This window comes from Struthio camelus, chromosome 2, assembly GCF_040807025.1.
Source record: "Struthio camelus isolate bStrCam1 chromosome 2, bStrCam1.hap1, whole genome shotgun sequence".
Taxonomy (NCBI): Eukaryota; Metazoa; Chordata; class Aves; order Struthioniformes; family Struthionidae; genus Struthio; species Struthio camelus.
The window spans coordinates 102,418,338-102,436,830 of NC_090943.1; the positions used below are offsets into that span (position 1 = coordinate 102,418,338).

The 18,493-nt window shown below is 38.8% G+C and overlaps 1 protein-coding gene across 1 annotated transcript; it reads left to right on the forward strand.

Moving 5' to 3' along the window:
• The first annotated feature begins 17 nt into the window (after nucleotides 1-17).
• On the forward strand, nucleotides 18-17,802 carry EEF1E1 (eukaryotic translation elongation factor 1 epsilon 1). Its single transcript, XM_068931894.1, has 4 exons — nucleotides 18-189; nucleotides 2,551-2,751; nucleotides 8,184-8,279; nucleotides 17,134-17,802. Exons 1-4 carry the CDS (start codon nucleotides 82-84, stop codon nucleotides 17,272-17,274), a joined length of 546 nt encoding a protein of 181 aa, XP_068787995.1. The 5' UTR covers nucleotides 18-81; the 3' UTR covers nucleotides 17,275-17,802.
• The last annotated feature ends 691 nt before the right edge of the window (nucleotides 17,803-18,493 follow it).

Genomic DNA, 18,493 nt, shown 5'->3' on the forward strand with positions numbered 1-18,493 from the left:
CGCTGCCTTCCAATCGGGCTGGCGTTTGTTGTGAGGTGGTGGGTTCGGTGCTCCTCCTTTCCCAGGTGGCCCGCTGCGAAGATGGCAGCTGCTGCGCAGCCCGGGCTGGGGGCGGAGGAGCTGGCGCTGTTGGAGAAGTCGCTGGGCCTGCAGAAAGGGAACAAGTACGGCGTCCAGGGGGAGCGGAAGGTGAAGGGAGCGAGGAGGGGCCGGGAGGGGCAGCGGCGCGTGCGCGTGCGTGTGCGTGTGCGTGTGCGGCCGGCCACCAGCCCCCTTCCCTAACGGCTCTTTACCTCGCTGCTCCCCTCCCCCCACCCCCTTCCTGCGCGCGAGGGTTCGCGCGCTTCCGCATTCCCCGCGCGACGCTCCGGGGGTGCGGCGCGCGGCTGAGGGGGAGGGGCTGGGGCGGGGCGCCCAATTACCGCCGCGGCGGGCGGGCAGGCGGGCCTGGGACAACGTGAGCTGCGCGTCCCCCAGGGCGGCACCGGCAGCGCTTCTCCATGTGCGGCGTCTCCTCGGTGAGAGATTTGCTCTTCCATCTCTGCTTCCCCCCCCGTCCCCTTCCCTCGCCGCTAGCTGCGGCTGTAGGACCTCGCTGTCCGCTTGGAGGTCCTGGAAACCTGTTCCCTCTGTCTGTCCAGCTAAAGGTTATCCTGTCTGATGCGTGTTTTCACAGTGCTTTTCTTCTCGAGTCTTGGTGTCGGTACAGTTGTGTTTGTGCTGTTATAGCCACGTTATGTTAGAAAGGTGCATTTCTGCTAGTAAAACTGTATCTGTAGTGAAGTACTCTTGCTTTTAAATACTTTGCCTTCTTCCTGTATGTGTCTTGGCATTATTTTCTGGCAGTTGAAGCAAGAGCAAAGTGATGCAGAACCGTGGGTGTCATGAATGTGTGGAAGCCTTTATACGTTTCTGTCTGAAATGGACAATAGAGAAACTGTAGTTCTGCACTTGGCTTATGCTTTTGTATTTCTTTTTTTGTCTTTATTTACTGTTTCTGATTAGAGTCCTCAATGTCAATGTATGCATTCTTTGGCTGCAAGTGAGTAAGCTTTAAGTATTTAACAGTCCAAATGGTATTTTATTGCTATGACTGCAAAGCATAGCTCTGAAAAATCAAGTCACTAGACTTATGTTTATGTGACTGTTTGCTCAGTGGAAAAAATTGAATGGTAATCAAGAACTCTGGTTTTTACAGTAGAAGAACTGCAAAATAAATATTGCACTTTAAACTTGCATCTTATGTTAGTTAACTTGGAGCATAGAGAAGTGCCTCTGTATGGTCAGACCCTTAGAAGGGAGAGGAGGGGCAACAGGTATTTCATAAAGTTACTTTTCTGTCACTTGATGTCATAAATGACTGTGCTTCTAGTTAGCTGCAGCATATTTCAAATTTCATTTTATTTCTGTCTCTCATGGCTTGCTTTTCTTTCATACCCTGATAGGTGCTTGTGTAGTTGTATCTCACTTCTGAAGTAGCTTCTTAAGACAAACTGACATGTTTGCTAGTACTAATTTGTCTATATTCCACTATATGCCAAGTCTTTGGTATGTTTGGCCAATTTTGTGTGGTTTCTCTCAATTTTGATAGTTTTCTGTTTGAAGTAATTGTACTTGTGATACATTGATGAGGGCTACGCTATAAAGTCAGACTTGTTTTGCTGTGTTGTTCAGTTTCATAGATGTTTTATAACTCAAATATTATGAAGACACTTAAATGTGGATTAGATGCATGGAATTTTGGAAGTTAATGCAAGCGATGTCACTGCAAAATTTTAATTTTTTTTATGAATAGTAGATTTCTTTGATATCCTTAAATACTGTATCTGAATTAAACGGATGCCTTTTTAAATGAATATTCTTGCAGATACGCATTTTTGCCAAGACACTTAAATTCTGGGAAAATCAATTTAACATGCAGTAATATCACTGTGAATCTCGAGTCCAATGAAGACAAAGATTTTCCTGGTTAAAATATAAGAAAAACTATGTTACAAAAGTGTGTTATGTTGTTCTCGCCTGATGCAGGTGAAAATAGTTTACTTCTCTCTGGGACTTTGACAATAGAATAGAGAGTATGAATAAGCATTTTAATAAGACCTGGCTACTGTGATATGTTTAGAGAGAGATTGGATGCTGCTGGCTTTACAGCCTTCAAATCAGAGTCCGGAACTCGAAAATGAGTCAACAGTTAATGAGATTTCCAGAAGTGTCGGAACAAGCAGTACTATCTCTTGCTGATATTGGTATAACTTTGATTATATTAAGCTGAAGGTGTATTGAACAAAAGGTGTATTGGTTTGTCCAAATGTATATGTTAAATATCTTTCCTATGTAAAAAGTGAAAATAAACTACCTCAAAGAGTAAAGATAGGATATATGTGTTTTCCTTCTGATGTTACTGCCCTCGGTACGAATACTTCTAAATGCTGATATGTTGCTTTGGAGATCTGCCTGGGGGGTTATGAAGTAACTGTTCTCTGTGAGAATAACTAAATTATATAGTTACACTTTTTTTCCTCTCTCTCTCTCTCTCTCTCTCTTTTCTAGGTCCCTGTTCTTCAAACAAACAATAGTCCCAGTCTAATAGGATTAATTACCATAGCTGCCCATTTAGTTAAACAGGCTAAGAAGGAAGAACTGCTTGGAAGTACTGCAGAAGAGAAAGCTGTTGTTCAGCAATGGTTGGAATACAGAGTGACTCGAGTGGATGGGCGCTCTAGTAAAGAAGATACTAGAATAATTCTGAAGGTAAAGATTACTTAATTACCTTGCCACTGAAGTTTGTACTGTCTAGAGCCTAAGGGAGATGATGCTGAGAAGATGCTGAAAACTTCTCAGAAAACTGAGAAGATGCTGAAAACTTGACTGTATCTGCAAACAAACTATATGAAGCTGAACTCCTACCCTCTTTTATGGCTGTAAACTACCTAGTGCATTCCAAATCGTTTAAAGATTGTTCAGTTTTATAGTTTCCTGTGAAACTCGTAAGACACTGGCTTCTTCTTTTCTTTATAAAAATCTCAGTTATAAACAAATTGTCCTGTGTTGTATTTCAAGATAACTGTGCTCTGCTAGTTTTAAGAGCTGTTCTTCTTGATTTGATAATATGGTATATAGATCCCTACTTGACGCTTTGGTAATTGTTGTGGATAACACAATGAGTTAATGGACAGAACTGTATGTGAAATGCTAAAAAGTGGAAATCATAGGGGAGCCTGTGCAAAATTGTCCTTCCCGTTGAGCTACATATGTCTGGAGACTTTAGTCAACTGTATTAAATTCTTCTTGTAGTTTGATGCTCAGTCCTCCTTCAAAAGAAGCAGAAAGAGGAAGCAGAAAAAACCTCAAGGGTCACACAGGTGTTTGAGCAGCCAGATGCCAGGGAGTAGATTGAAAAACTTATTCTATTTTCCTTCTTACTCCTTCTGACTGGTAATTAATATTTTTTGCAACCTTATGGGATCAAAGCTTGAAGAGAAAAATTGTTTCACACTGGTCAGTGCTAAGGGCTCTGAGTAAATGGGTGCAATACAAGAGTGAAATTTGGGCAGTTCTAAAAGTGTTATTTTTTGTTTGTTCTCCTTATTTTTTTTTTATTTTGAAAGTCTCTCTGTTTTATAGAGAAAGTGCAAAATTCTTGCTGCTACTAACTAGCTTGGGTTTAGAAACAGCTTTGCGAGGTGTTGGCAAGGTTCACTGTACCTGAGGTTAGCGGAGTCTTAAGAAGTATTCTGACTCCTGCTAGGTGTGGCTAGTCTGAGTCAACTGAAATTATAACAGAAGGCTGTTAAGATTTACTGAAGTAGCAGTCAAGAGGAAGAGTTAACATCCTGTATAACTTAAAGTGAAGCAAAAGGCACCTTAAAATCCTGTGAAACAAAGCCTTGTGAGTGATTGGTTGTTCTTTTCAAACTAACAGCCTGCTTGATCTGGAGGACATGGACCAACATCCCTGACCGATGTTAACAGAGGTGCACTTCGGGCAAGCTCTGAAGAACCGTTTATCTCACTTATATCTCAGATAATATGAGCTATCCTGATTTTATTGTATATATGGAATATCTTCCACTGCTTAGGCATGTGCGTTTACATTTTTTTTCTCTTATTTGTAATATCACTGGTTCTGCTGTCTACACGTGGATGCTCTGAAAGCCTTTACAGTCATGGTTAGTCAACAGATACTCATCAAAATTCCTTATAATCTCCATTCTTAGAGATATTCTAAATTCTACTAATAAGACATTGTGTTAAACTTCAAGGTTAGCTCTGTTTTAAACAGGAGGTAGAACTAGGAGGCCTTCAGAGGTTCCTTCCGACCTAAATTTTTCTGATTTTTATAGAAGACAGTCTAACGATATAAAACTATTCATCACATGAATAATACATTAGGAATTAATAATTTGCCAGATCGTTATTAAATTCATAATCTGCTAAGTACACTACAAACAAACGAATTAGCACTTTGCAAAGGTTTGCCTTGTGTCTAAATAACAAAAATTAAACGAAAGCCGGGGGAACTCCAACCCATCATTACTTTAATAAAGAGAATCATGTTGACTTTCTGTTACTCTGGCTGGTAGAGTTCCAAGTCACCTAGATACCTGTCCTGGAGGACAGACCCTTCCTGTTTGCTTCAGTGCAGCTTATTCAGAAACAAACAAAAACCCCTTTATGGTTAATATGTAACAAATGCTAGTCTTCTCTCTTGGCTTCTAACAAACTTCTGATGTCTTTTGTGCTGTCTCAAACTATGAGAAGACCATACAAGAAGAAATAGCTGCCTTTTACTTATCTTTCTTACTCTTCTGTGTTATAAGTGCAAAGGAAAGCTTTCTGTCTTGTTATAACAAAATGTATCTGCTCTAACTGGCTAGGTGATGATACCTTCTTTGTCAGCACACACATCTGGATAGGTGCAAAACTGCATTTGGGTATTAAAACCAGACTTAGAAATATGATAGCTGAGTGGTGAAGCTAATTCCTTTTTTTCAATTTTTAGCCTTAACAACACTGGCAGTTAGAAAAATCAGCAGTGTGCTGAAATACAAATGTGTAGGTAAATGAAGTATTTCCAAACAAAACAAAACTTCATTACTGGGAACGTTGTCACTTGTGGGAGAATCTCAGCCTTTATCCTGTCCTAATAACTTCTTCATACTTTCTTTTTTTTCCCTCCTTAGCAGATGTTGAGTGGCAAGGATTTATCTTGACACAGGACTGCTGTGGAGTTGTTCTAGCATTAATAATTTCATAGTGTAGCAATTAAGATTTTTTTTTTAATCTGTTCTCTTGCCACCACGATTAATCAGAACAAAAGGCAGTCTGCCATTAAAATATACTATGCCAAAAGGGAGTGTGTGTGGGGAGGGGGGGCAAGAATAAAATAGGGAGGCAAGTCTGAGACTGTAGTTTTACAATGTGTCTGGAATACACAGTGGCAGTCTTGGGACGGTTGCAGCCTAGAGCCACAATTTGTAATAAGCTGTGCCAAAAACAGTTCAGTTGCTTCTGCTGTGAACCCTAGGCTGCCTCTATTTAACTCTTAAATGAGGTGATGTCTTGAAAAGCCTCAGTAACAAACTAGTTTTTTGATTTAAACAGGAATGGCTTTCTTTTTCTAAGGTCTTAAGAAAATATGTTTGTAAGTTGATCTTACTGGCACGTTGACTGAAGCTATTACTTGACCCGATAACAATCATAAAGTAGTTGGTCTATTTTGATCAGAATTTTTGTATTTAGTCATGTCAAATGACGTACTGTTTAGAACCCATCAATGGCAGTGTTTTTGTAGTTTTGTGTAACTTTTGATTGGGGCTTCTCTGCTGGACGAAATAGCAGGATCAATATCTCTAGACTGTTCTTCAGCATACACCTAGGAATGATGATTGTCAGTAATGGATGATTGCTTAATTTCCAATGCATTAAGCTGCTCATTGTCCTCTCCCTGGATGAGACAGTATTTTCTTTTGCCTCTGGTCCACTGTGTGACTTTTGGTTAATGGAGAATTAAGTTGCACAAGAAAAATCTGCAAAACTGCTGTGCTTGATGCCTAATAGGGTTCTTCATACATGCTTTTTTTAACCCTGCATTTGCCTTTGTGTTGTGTCTGAATGAAATTCTGTAGAACTGTAGTTTGATCTTTGAAGTAATCTGAGAGCTAAGTAGTATGAACAAATTAATAAATAGTGTAAAGGGGGAGAGTGGGAGCTACAGGGGCAGATTACCTTAGAGAGTTTTAACTGTGCAGGACTTTAAATCCTCCATGTTAGCTCTAATAAAAGAAATCAAGCCTGACATTAGGACATCTAACTATTATAAACATGCAGAGGAATTGTCAAGAAGAGGTTATCCAAGAAATAATAAAATGGTATAATGGTGTCAGATTTGCCAAATTCAGATGCAAGGTCAGATGTCTGATATTTTAGGAAATACTTAAATACTGAGATTTCATATATACACTGTAGGATATCTCCATATATTTGAGACATTAGGATTATGGAACAACAAAAACTGCAATACACTGAAGGCTAAATCTAGTTTTCATTTGTTCACTAATGATTTTTCTGTGATAGTTTTATTTAAAACAAGAAATCCCCTTAAAACGGAGCATGCTGAAATTGAGATTGATAATTTATTTTAGAGACGTTTGGAGAAACATTAAAGCAGCTAGTCCTGAAGCTGCTTCTTTCTGTTTCCAGAAAGAAAAAGATTGTGCAAGAAACTGGCAGGAATACTCTGAGAAAAGAAGAGAAAGGAGTGCACTACTATAGGGCTTTTAACCAGTAGAAGAATATTAGCTGGAAGCTTCCAAATTCAAGGAAAAGCTAGGAAACTGTTCTCCTACATCACTGAAAGGAATATAATAAAACTACGGATTGTTTATGTTGGGATTGGGATTAAAGTATTTTTTGTTCACTTTCATGTCTTCCCCTTTAGAGGGAGGGAAGGAGGCAGTTAGGTACATGAATTGGATGGTAAATAGGTAAAATGTGGAGGACAGGAAGAGACTGCTTATGGACAGCTTAAGAGGTAGAGCTAAGTGATACCTGTATGTGTTTTGGTTAGTTGGGTTTTTTTGTCTGTTTGTTTTTAAGAATTGAGAAGCTTAAGAGCAATGATGAGTCTGTCAGCCTTCTGTTTTCCTGCAGAGAAGGACTGTATGTGAAGAGATGTGAAAAAGGGTGCAGAAAAACACGCTCCTTCTTCCGCACTACAGATTTGAAATATTCTGTGTATAGCTTTCAGTGCTATTCAGTGAATCCAAATGAAAGTCTCCAACTGCCTACTCATAGTGTCTGACATGGAACTGTTAAAGTCTTTCAGAGAAATGCTCTTAAAATATTGAAGCAGTGCTCTTTTTGTGTGGACTTGGTACAGAAACTGAACTGATGGTATCCTTATTAAGAATTTCTAGCAATGATTTCGGCACTAATAAAAATTGATGTTGAGTGGTACGAGTTGATAAGTATCAAGTTTCAGGCACTGAGCTTGAAAGGCGTTTTGTTTGACCTCCACCTTGCTCTCTCTTTGTTTCACTGGCATCTTACATGTTTGCAGTTCCAGAACTTTGTTAACCAGCTGCATTGAGTGTGTGGAGTCCTGGAGTGCAGGATAAGCTGCTGCTGGAAGAGCAGCGTGCTCCCCTCTGAGCTTAAGCCTGTACTTGCCACTTAACAAAATATTGTGTACAGAACACAGGTGCTCATATGAGTCATACATATTAGTCACAAATACACAGTTCTGGCATTCTGGAATTGCAGTAACTTGAGGCCTGCGAAATACAGATTTGAAAGCACTTATTTCTTTGGAGTCAGCTACCAATGTACAACAAACCATGCTGCTATATTTACAAAAATTTGAGTGAGGTGAGGGAATTATGAAACATTATGTGCCAGCAGAGAACTGACTACCTCTTTATTTAGAGACTAACATTTTAAATTCTGTTGAATTCTCACTTTAAAGAAGAGTGATATTGTAAGTTATTAGCTTTACTCTTTTGAGATTTTTTCCCCCTCTTTTACTGAGTTCAGACAAATTAAAGCTATCATTTATTTCACGTGCATGGTCTTCAAAGGAATTTGTCTTTTTTCTTTTTCTGTTTTTTTTTTTTTTTAAGCCTTAATAAAAAACTGTCTTATACACTGGTGTAATATTGACTTCATGACTTTTTCCTTTTTAGGATCTTAACACGTATCTTGAAGATAAAGTCTACCTTGCAGGAAACAGTTTTACCTTAGCAGATATTTTGATGTACTATGGACTGCATCCTGTCATGGTAAGTGTTGTTTACATTACTTCCTGACATACAACTATTGTTATTGTGGATTTACCTAAAATCACTTTGTTACTATAGAAATTGACCTGCTAAATTGATCGATGACAACTATAGAGCAAAAAATGGAGAGATTTCTTGTAAGAACTTCAAATACAACTTACTTTTAAGTGCTAATTTTTAACTTTTGTCAATAGCTAGCTATGGGTCTGTCAAAAGGAGTATATTCTCTGCAGTATGCAGAGTACTTTAGTTTTCTGTGTGTAGCGTAACATAACGTTAACACCTGTCCCTGTGATCGTTAGCTATCAGAACTCTTATTTGTTCACATCTGAAACATTACTGCTTACAGAATATGGGAGGAAATAGATAATGAAAGTGAAAGAATGTGTTAGAAGTGAAAGATAGTGTCAGATCTTGTCAGTATTGGAGCAATGCTACTGGTGCTATGAGAGATGTACTTAATTCAAGTTCCTGAAGGATGAATGCATATAAAAGTGTCACGCATACTGAAAGGGCTGTTTGTGTTCAGAGACTTGATAATAAGAGCTGATAACATAGAATATGAAAATAAAATGTGGAACTGGTACTTACTAAAAGCAAAAATAAAAGCTTCTACTGAGTGAGGATGTTGAGATTCTTCAGTTCACATTTAGCTCAGGGTATGCTATGAAGCGCTTATAAAGCATTGCACCTCGATTTTGAACGCAAAGAGGTATTTTAAGAGAAAAGCAATAGAAGATACAATCACGTGCCAACTATCAAAATACCAGTAAATGAGTGGGCCTTCCCCAGAGCGTGTACTACTAAACAAACCAAAGGCACTGTACAAAAGGTCTGCTAAATTATCTGGAGAAAGTAGGATCAGTCATTTTTACATTAGAAAACAGGAAAGGTTATTTTCAGAAGAGATACCTAATTGAAATGCCTGTGTGGCTAAGCATCAGTCCATTCAGTCAGTTGAATGGATCATTACTTTATACAGTAAAAAGCAGAGTCCTGGCAGAGGAGTCAAGAATATATGTTCCAAAAGAGAGGCTAAGGAGGGTAAAAAGAAGAAAAGACAGGTAGTGAGATATTACTAAAACAAAAGAGAACTTAACGTATATATCTCTTGATTGTCCAGGAATAAAAGTTCAAAAGAGACAGTGTTAAGCAGAGGAGTGGGAAAAGCAGCTTGATTTCTGAAGCTTTTTGAAAACATGTTAGAGTAAGTCACTTGGAATTAGTTATGTTAAGATTTTTTTTTTTTTAAATATGATTTAAGTAGTAAGGTAGATATGCTGACTAGAATGTTGGAATCAGTAATCTCTCAAATATAATGGCACAGGAAGGTATATAAGTACTTTTAAAAATATGACTCTGTATGCTGGAAGAGAATGCAAGTACAGATGAGATATTAAAAAAAAAAAAATTAGGCAGGGGAAAATCAAGCATATTTTAGAGTTTGCTCTAGAGTAGACCACCTAATCAAGGAAAAAAGATACAAGTTATTGCTTTGGGAAATAGAACAGATGGTAAAAACAAATGACTTAGTGCTCCTGGGTGCCTGCAACCATCCAGACACTGCTTGGGACAAGTTTATAGTACAACATCTGTTTCTGAAATGTTTGATTTCATGGAAGATAATTTTCTGACTCAGAAAGGTATAAAGGGCAAATAATGGGGTTGCTATCCTAAACAGAGGAACAGCGTAACCAGGAACTGGTATATTTTGCTGAGTTGGTTAATACTAACTATTGATTAGTAGGTGAGATCTTGAACTAGGGAAAAATCCGGCGGGTTTTGTGTGTGTGTGTGTGTGGAGGAGGTGGGGGGGGTGGGAGTATTTCTACAGCTTCTTCTCTGTCTCAAGCTTTAGGCAGAAAAACTGCTCTATCTTTTAACGTGATGCAGTCCTGGGAACCAGTTTGTCAGATCCACCACTGTTTCAGCTAAACAGTGCGCAGGTCTTCAATAGATCTTTTCTATAATTGTGGCTTCAGGAGCAGAGGCAGAAATTCAAAAAAAAAAAAAAAAAAAGGGGGGGGGTGGGGGGAAGTAGTTCTTATTCTCCAGCAGTATCTCTAGAAAATTAATCTCAAAGTGTTACTGGCAGTGACTTTTAGAATTAATCTGTCTGCTTTTGATGAACTAAAAATTAACACTGACATTAATAATAAGATACTGTCTATTAGTGACATACCACCATCTTCCTGAATGGATCAGGTTAAAAGAAACTTTAAAAGAAACTTTAAATATCTTCTGATGCACACTTCATTAGAAATTTTAAGACCACCCACTGTTATCGCTTATTCTTTTACCTGCTTTGGCATCTTTCTTTCTCAGTGTTTCTGAATATAAATTGTATATATTTCTTCCTTCCTTCCTCCCCCGTTCATTTTGCACTTTCCATTATAGCAATACCAAAAGGAAGACTAGGGAAAATGTGGGCCCACTGCTGAATGGGGCGGGTGCCCTGGTAACAAAGGATATAGAGAAGGCAGAGTTACTGAATGCTGCCTTTGCTTCAGTCTTCACTGCTAAGGCCAGTCCTCGGGAATTCCAGACCTTGGAGACAAGAGAGGAAGGCTGGAGAAAGGAAGACTCTCCCTTGGTGGAGGAGGATCAGGTTAGAGATCTTTTGTCCAAACCTGACATCCATAAATGCATGGGCCCCGATGGGATGGACCTACGAGTGCTGAGGGAGCTGGCCGATGTTATCGCTAGGCCACTCTCCATCATCTTGGAAAGGTCCTGGAGATCAGGAGAGGTGCCTGAGGACTGGAAGAAAACCAATGTCACGCCAGTCTTCCAAAAGGGCAAGAAGGAGGAGCCAGAAAGGCCTGTCAGCCTCCCCTCCGTCCCTGGAAAGGTGATGGAACAGCTCCTCCTGGAGGTCCTCACTAAGCACGTGGAGGACAAGAAGGTGATCCGGAGTAGTCAGCATGGATTCACCAAAGGGAAATCATGCTTGACCCATCTGATAGCCTTCTCTGGTGGAATGACTGGCTGGGTAAGATGAGGGCAGAGCAGTGGGGATGTTGTCTCCCTGGACTTCAGCAAGGCTTTTGACACTGTCTCCCATCACATCATCTTAGGTAAGCTCAGGAAGCGTGGGTTGGATGAGAGGACAGTGAGGTGGATTGAGAACTGGCGAGATGGCCGAGCTCAGAGTGTTGTGGTCAGTGGTGCGGAGTCTAGTTGGAGGCCTGTCGCTAGCGGTGTCCCCCCGGGGTCAATACTGGGTCCAGTCCTGTTCAATGTATTCATCGATGACCTGGAGGAAGGCACAGAGTGCACCCTCAGCAAGTGTGCTGATGAGACTAAACTGGGGGGAGTGGCTGACACACCAGAAGACTGTGCTGCCATTCAGAGGGACCTGGACAGGCTGGAGAGCTGTGCAGAGAGGAACCTCCTGGAGTTCAACAAAGGCCAGTGCAGGGTCCTGCACCTGGGGAGGAATAACCCCCTGCCCCAGTACAGGCTGGGGGCTGACCTGCTGGAAAGCAGCTCTGCCGAGAAGGACCTGGGAGTGCTGGTGGACAACAAGTTAAGCATGAGGCAGCAGTGTGCCCTTGTGGCCAAGAAGGCCAATGGGATCCTGGGGTGCATGAGGCAGAGTGTTGCCAGCAGGTGGAGGGAGGTGATGCTGCCCCTCTCCTCAGCCCTGGGGAGGCCTCACCTGGAGTCCTGTGTCCAGTTGTGGGCTCCCCAGTACAAGAGAGACATGGCACTCCTGGAGAGAGTCCAGCGGAGGGCTACCAAGATGATGAGGGGACTGGAGCATCTGTCCTGTGAGGAAAGGCTGAGGGAGTTGGGCCTGTTCAGCCTGGAGAAGAGAAGACTGAGAGGGGATCTCCTCAATGTATACAAATATCTGAAGGGAGGGTGTCAGGAGGATGAGGCCAGACTCTTCTCTCTGGTGCCCAGCAACAGGACAAGAGGCAACGGGCACAAACTGAAACACAGGAAGTTCCATCTGAACCTGAGGCAAAATTTCTTTCCTGTGAGGGTGACAGAGCATTGGAACAGGTTGCCCAGAGAGGCTGTGGAGTCTCCTTCCCTGGAGATATTCAAAAGCCGTCTGGACACAATCCTGGGCAATGTGCTCTAGGTGACCCTACTGGAGCAGGGAGGTTGGACTAGATGATCTCCAGAGGTCCCTTCCAACCTAAACGATTCTGCGATTATCTAGAGGGGGCCTTCATCTTGTTCTTCATCTTAATATAGGTCACTTAAATACCCTAAAAGTGTAAGGTTTCGTGCTAGTTGTCTAAATGAGCTTTTTCAAGCTGATGTGATCTACGTTGTCGTGTGAAATTCCATGTTTCTGTGTCTCTGATATAAATATGATTGTCTTCAGACATTTTGAGTGTATAAATACATAATGTGAATAAATATGATGAACGGTGAAGTGCTGCTAGGTTAAAGTACGGATAGAAGAGAAAATGTGAATTTGGCTGCATTGGTGGGGGATTCCTCAGGCAATCAGTAAGTGTTAAATCTCCCCCCCCCCCCCCCCCCCCCCCCCCCGGTGGTAATAAATTAGTTTTCATATCAGAGCTGCTATTTCTTTTTACAAAAAAGCTTCCGTATATTTTCATTCTTAAATAGAACTAGACTTATAATATGCTGTTTGAAAATATTTAAGAGGAGTAATCAATACAAAGGTTGATCTGTGGTGTTTTTTTTTTAATACTTCCTAAATTTTCTCAGAACCAAACTAGTCTGAAATTTATATGTCTAACTTAAACTTCTTGAATTAATTCAAGAAAACAACTTGTGTGTGAAATTTGTGTCTGCAAATAGAAGAAGCCTCAGTCAAAGTCTGGGAGTTAAACAAATATAGCCTAGTACAAAAAGAGTTATGTTCTTCTTCTCAGGTCAAAACTACTAATGCTTGAACTGTGATGGGACTGGAATAGCAGTTTAGTATCCAGTTAATTTTTTTCTTCCCTAATGATCACTTTTCTTATAGTTAGCAGATTAGCATTAGTTTTTTGTTAACATTCATTGATATACTACGTGTCTTAGTACTGGGATCATATGCTTTCATCCTAATAAATGACACCGGAAGTAGCTCTTAAATTACAAAAAGTGATTTCATTTTTAAAGAAAAGGGATTTTTAGCATGTTCCTTTAACAGCAGAAAATGGGTCAAAGCTATGTGAAAGTACATATATTTTATGAAATACAGGATTCAACTGTTTCTTCCATATCTGTAAGGCTAAATTAAAAAATCAGATACTTGGTATGTCACCTTTCTCTTGATGCTGAAGAAAGTCAGACATAAGCGAGTATTTTCGGACTTCCCACGCAAGTACAGAATGTGAGCATGGGAATTTATGCATGCATCCCCAATGCTACTGAAAGCAAATATAATTAAAACTTAGGTATTTATAGCCCTTTTAGAAACTGTATTCTGTGTGCGTTCTATGACCACCGCCTTGGTTATCCTTCATGAGTTTTGTGGTAGAAGACTAAGGGTTTTTTTTCATCATTTAAAAAAAAAATCAAATTGAGTGTCTGCTTCTTTGCTATTAAAATAATTGCTTTAATAGCAAATAATTATTTTAATAGCAGAACAGCAGCCTTTCTTAACTTGAGGGAATTATCTAATTTAATGAGGAAGAACGGAAAATACCCATCTAACAAAATGTTGTAAAAATGCCATGGAAGTGATCTCTAAACAATTAACCTAAGAGTTATGTTCTGAGTAAAAAGTAGAGCACGCCACAAAGTGCTTTTTAATGTATTTCACTGATAGAGTATATTATGTAAATAAGTAACAGTATCTTGCTTGTTGTGCCCAGAGTATAAAAGGGCTGCTTTTCTTATTAGAGTAGCTATCTGTTTTGCCCTTCAGATGTTTTTCCCACCAAACTAACAGAATGGAGGAGGACTAATTTTCCAGACTTCATTTTTGATTTACATGAGAGAAACTTGAAGTTTGAGAATTATCATTATAAAATTACAGGGGAGAATACTGTATCTACTGCAAAACCTGAAGTGTAACTTAACGTTTTTGTAATCAAGTGGTTATCTATTACAAAGTTTTCATGAAAATGGTATTTGAATTATAGTTCTGTCACTGGACAACAACCGTTTACTTAAAATGTTACGGTATTCCTCATACCTGCTCATACTTGAATACTTTTCTCACTTTCAGTAATTTCAGATGACCTTAGGGTGTATATATGTTTCTCTCTGCATGTTCTGTTGCTTTGTAAATGGTTCTGAAGCTTCATACCAAGCATCAGCTTAAAGCTACCATTGATTAGAATAAACTGTATGTGATCAAAAGCATCTTCCCCCACGTGGTATTGCACTCTTTTCTGTGTCCTGAATATACAATATATGAGAAACCTCAGGCAGTTTATGAAGCATCTTAATTTAAGAAAGCACAAATTGTTACATTTTAATAGCTTGTACTTTTCCGTTCGTAATGCCTCTAAAAATTATGGAGTTTTTCCTTTTATCAGTGTTGTTCTTTTCCACTTGTCTAATACTGATTAACCTTCCTATGTTTCCAGCTCTGCCAAAATAGAATGTGGCTGTGCTTTAATTGATTTCTCTGTGAACTTCTATCAGATTATATGCAACTGTAGGAATAGTGTTTACACTTCCATGCTGGTAGCAAGAAAAGGTACAGCAGGTTTTTTTTCATACGGCTTGAGCTGCCTAACAGTTGAAAATTGCAAAAGGTTTTGTGGAAATTCATGTGCAGTAGTATGCTTGTATTCTGGGAGGTGAGTTCGCTAGGAAGAAGAGCTACTTGTTTTCAGAAGCAACTTCAAGATCCCTGCTTCTCAGTTGCTGCTGTTGTTATTATGCTGTTAACTTTGCCATTAATACCACTTTAAGATTAGGTGGTGTTAGTTCAGAATACTTTCCTGCAGTTCTTGGCAATTAATTCTTTTTTTTTTCCCCGCTCTGTGTAGTTCGAGCCCATTCAGCTTTCAGCATTATATCCTTATTTTCTGCTTAGTTCTACATGATTAATGCTTTCCAGTTCTAAGCTAAGTGAGAAAACAGTAAAGGGAAGCAGTGAGTGTTACAGTTGACTCTTGAAATCCAAAAGGCTGAATTGTCACAGGTGAAATGCAACATGAGACTTAATTTTATATACCAGCTTTTCACTCTTACAGCTGAATAAATGAATTTGATTTTTTTCTTTTTGCTTTTGATTTAAAGCTTGTTGGAGCATGTTTGTTTCCAGCTGTTCTGTCCCCAATATCAAATTTATAATGACCCTGCATTTGCCATGAAGTCTGGTGTTTGTAAAAGAAGGCATAAGGAATCTGTTTAGCCCCTGAGGAGGGGGATTAAACTTACTTAGCTTTAGAAGTCTAAACATAAAAAATAGTAGGCGTGTCCAGCTAGTAATTCATCTGTTAGAACTGACCTCTAGGTGTGCCTGCTCTTTTCCATTGACTGCAGGAGATGTCAAGATGATTAACTTAGGCTCAATGGCTAGTTTAGCTAACTGAAAATGAAATGAGATTAATCCTGTGCTAAATGAGTTAAGTGTGTGCTAAGATAGGGTTGTTCATAAGAAGATCATGTTTAGTTTCTCATACAATTTTTGTAGTCTGTGTTTTGAGGCTTACCTTATTTTCAAGTCGATTGTAGTAGGTTAACATAAGGAAGCGTGTTACCCTCTAGACTAATAAGCTGACTTGGTTGCAGAGGACTGAGAAGACCTAGAATTGGTAATAAGGAAAAGTAATACAGGTAATATGGTATGGGAGAGGTGTTATTGTTTCCATTAAAAGGAGATAAAATCAATGGAGAAATGAGCAGTGTAGTTGGTGGTTCTACTACTTCTTGTGTGAAAGACTGAAGTAATAAAAGATTTTAGAGAGAATCTTCTAGGATGTTGCTGACGTTAATTTAGACAACTTTGAAAGGTATGCTTAAGCTCCTTCCTGTAATCGTAATCCTAGATTACTTTTATCAGAAGACTGAATTAGACAAACTAGAGGTAGACTGGAGCTCTTCATTAATCTCACCCAGAGTTCCTGTGGCAGGGAGCTACTGTAATAGCTGTGTGACAGCTGCGAGCTTCTTCCGGACTATTCTTCTTGTGGCTGTTTAGACCTGGGTTAAACTGAATGAATGACTCTAGTCTTGACTTGAAATCTCTGTGCTGAACAACAGGACCTCAAACTATGGGAGTGAACGATACTATTTTAAAATATTTGTATATTAAGTATGGACAGATTTCTAGTTTGCTGTCTTACTGTAGTAATTTAAATCGTGCCATTGCTTTCTTAATTGCTAATGTGACTTAGCGCATCTGAACAGTTAAAACACATAGCATAGGACTTACCTTGCTGTCTTATAACTGTTAGTAAAAGTAGATGGCAACTTTTATTTTTTCTCTCCAGTTTGAATGTGCCTGGAAAAAAAACTTGTACACTATGCTTGTAATGTCCACCTTGAAGTACAAAGTAGTCACTTGCTGTGAGGCAAGAGCACCTTCTAGGTTAGAGGAACTTAAGACTGTTGAATATTTTGTGAAGCTTCCCCCATATGCATACTGTATGTTAACCCCTTAATTAGTTGTGTTAAATTCAAGCTTTTTATCCCTCTAAGTGTATCATACAAATGTATGTTCCGCTCTGTTCATTTAATTAATTCAATTCATTTCAATTAATGCAGATTATACTGGAAAATACTAAATTTTAAAATAAATGTGTGTTTTGGGCTGTGAATTTTAATGTATGAAGTTAACACGGAACTTTTGGGCAGTCACAACTTCTTACGTTAGTCGAAATCAACTTTAAAACTATCAACTTTTATTTTGCCTTACCACATATTATGACACTAATGATGTGATTTATGTGGTGCTTTCTATTTCTTCACCATACAGGTTGACCTCACAGTGCAAGAAAAGGAGAAATACCTTAATGTGTCTCGCTGGTTCAACCATATTCAACACTATCCTGGTGTCCGACAACATCTGTCTAATGTCATCTTTATCAAGAATAGATTATATACTAATGCTCATTAAGGAAAAGTTTAATGTCGTGCTGGAAGGGCGATTGGGAATTCAGACGTTATACTGTCCAAAACCACTAACTTGCAAGTACTGGTTTGTAACATTCTGTATGTGAACCAAAACTGTTGATGCCTCAGATAATATTGCATTGAATAGCTGTTGTTTGTCAAGAGTTCAAACTAGTAGAAGAATTATATCATGTATCTGATTAAATTCAAAAATGGTGGAAAGATGGAAATTGAGCACCAGTTTTTAATTCACTATTTTTTTAAAAAAAAAATGTTCTTTTAGTCAGATTTGACTGTAATGGTGTGGTTTTTGATGTAGGAAAGAGCTGTTTCTTTTCCTTCGATATTCGCTCCTTTTACTATTTATTGAATTTTTACATCTGTCTTTCATTATTTTCCTTTTATTTTCCATGGATGTTTACACTAGTTTTATAAAAGTTAAGAGCTATATTGTGTGCCAAGGATGTGAAAAAGGGAACATGCAAATGTTACAAAGTATTTATGTGACCTAATAAATTATTTTAAAACTCTAGTCTTAATTTGGCTGTGATACTTTTGAGGTTTTTCTTTTAGTATAAAAATTCAGAATTTGAAAGCATAGTTCATTTGTTACTTCCTTTTTTTGGTATATGGACTTTTATTTTGACACTAGAAGCCCTTTCTTTTGAACAAGGTAACAGTAGAATTTTTCAAGATTCTGCATATATCTCATTTCATACAGTATTTCTACACAAATGGAAATGCAAGTTTCAAGAGGGGGCAGGAAAGAGTACATGCCTTAAGGTAATAATGAACTAGTCTGCCAACTTCACTTTCAATTTTTAAGTTTGTTTCAAAAATAAGGACTAAATATTGTTGAATCAAACATTTTGATAGGTCATTTCATTGTAGAATGTAGTCCCTTGAGATTTTAAACAAATTTCAAAATGCTAACATAATAGCCCAAGATGGGCCTCTGAATTATATAACTACCTTCTGCACAATCTTAATTTTTTTAACTTACTGAAAAAAATACAAAAACGTAAACTTATATATTGGTTTCTGTGACAGTGTTCAGCAAACTCTGTCTGTGGCCCGTGTGCTGAGTGACTGTAAAAGTACAGGCTTTTGTCTTGATTTGGTGCTGCTTGGAGAGCCTCCCACTGAGTGAAGTAGATGCAAAGATATCGTTGACAGCTGTTTATGCACACTCTATTGTGTTTATAGTGTTAATTTTGAGTGAT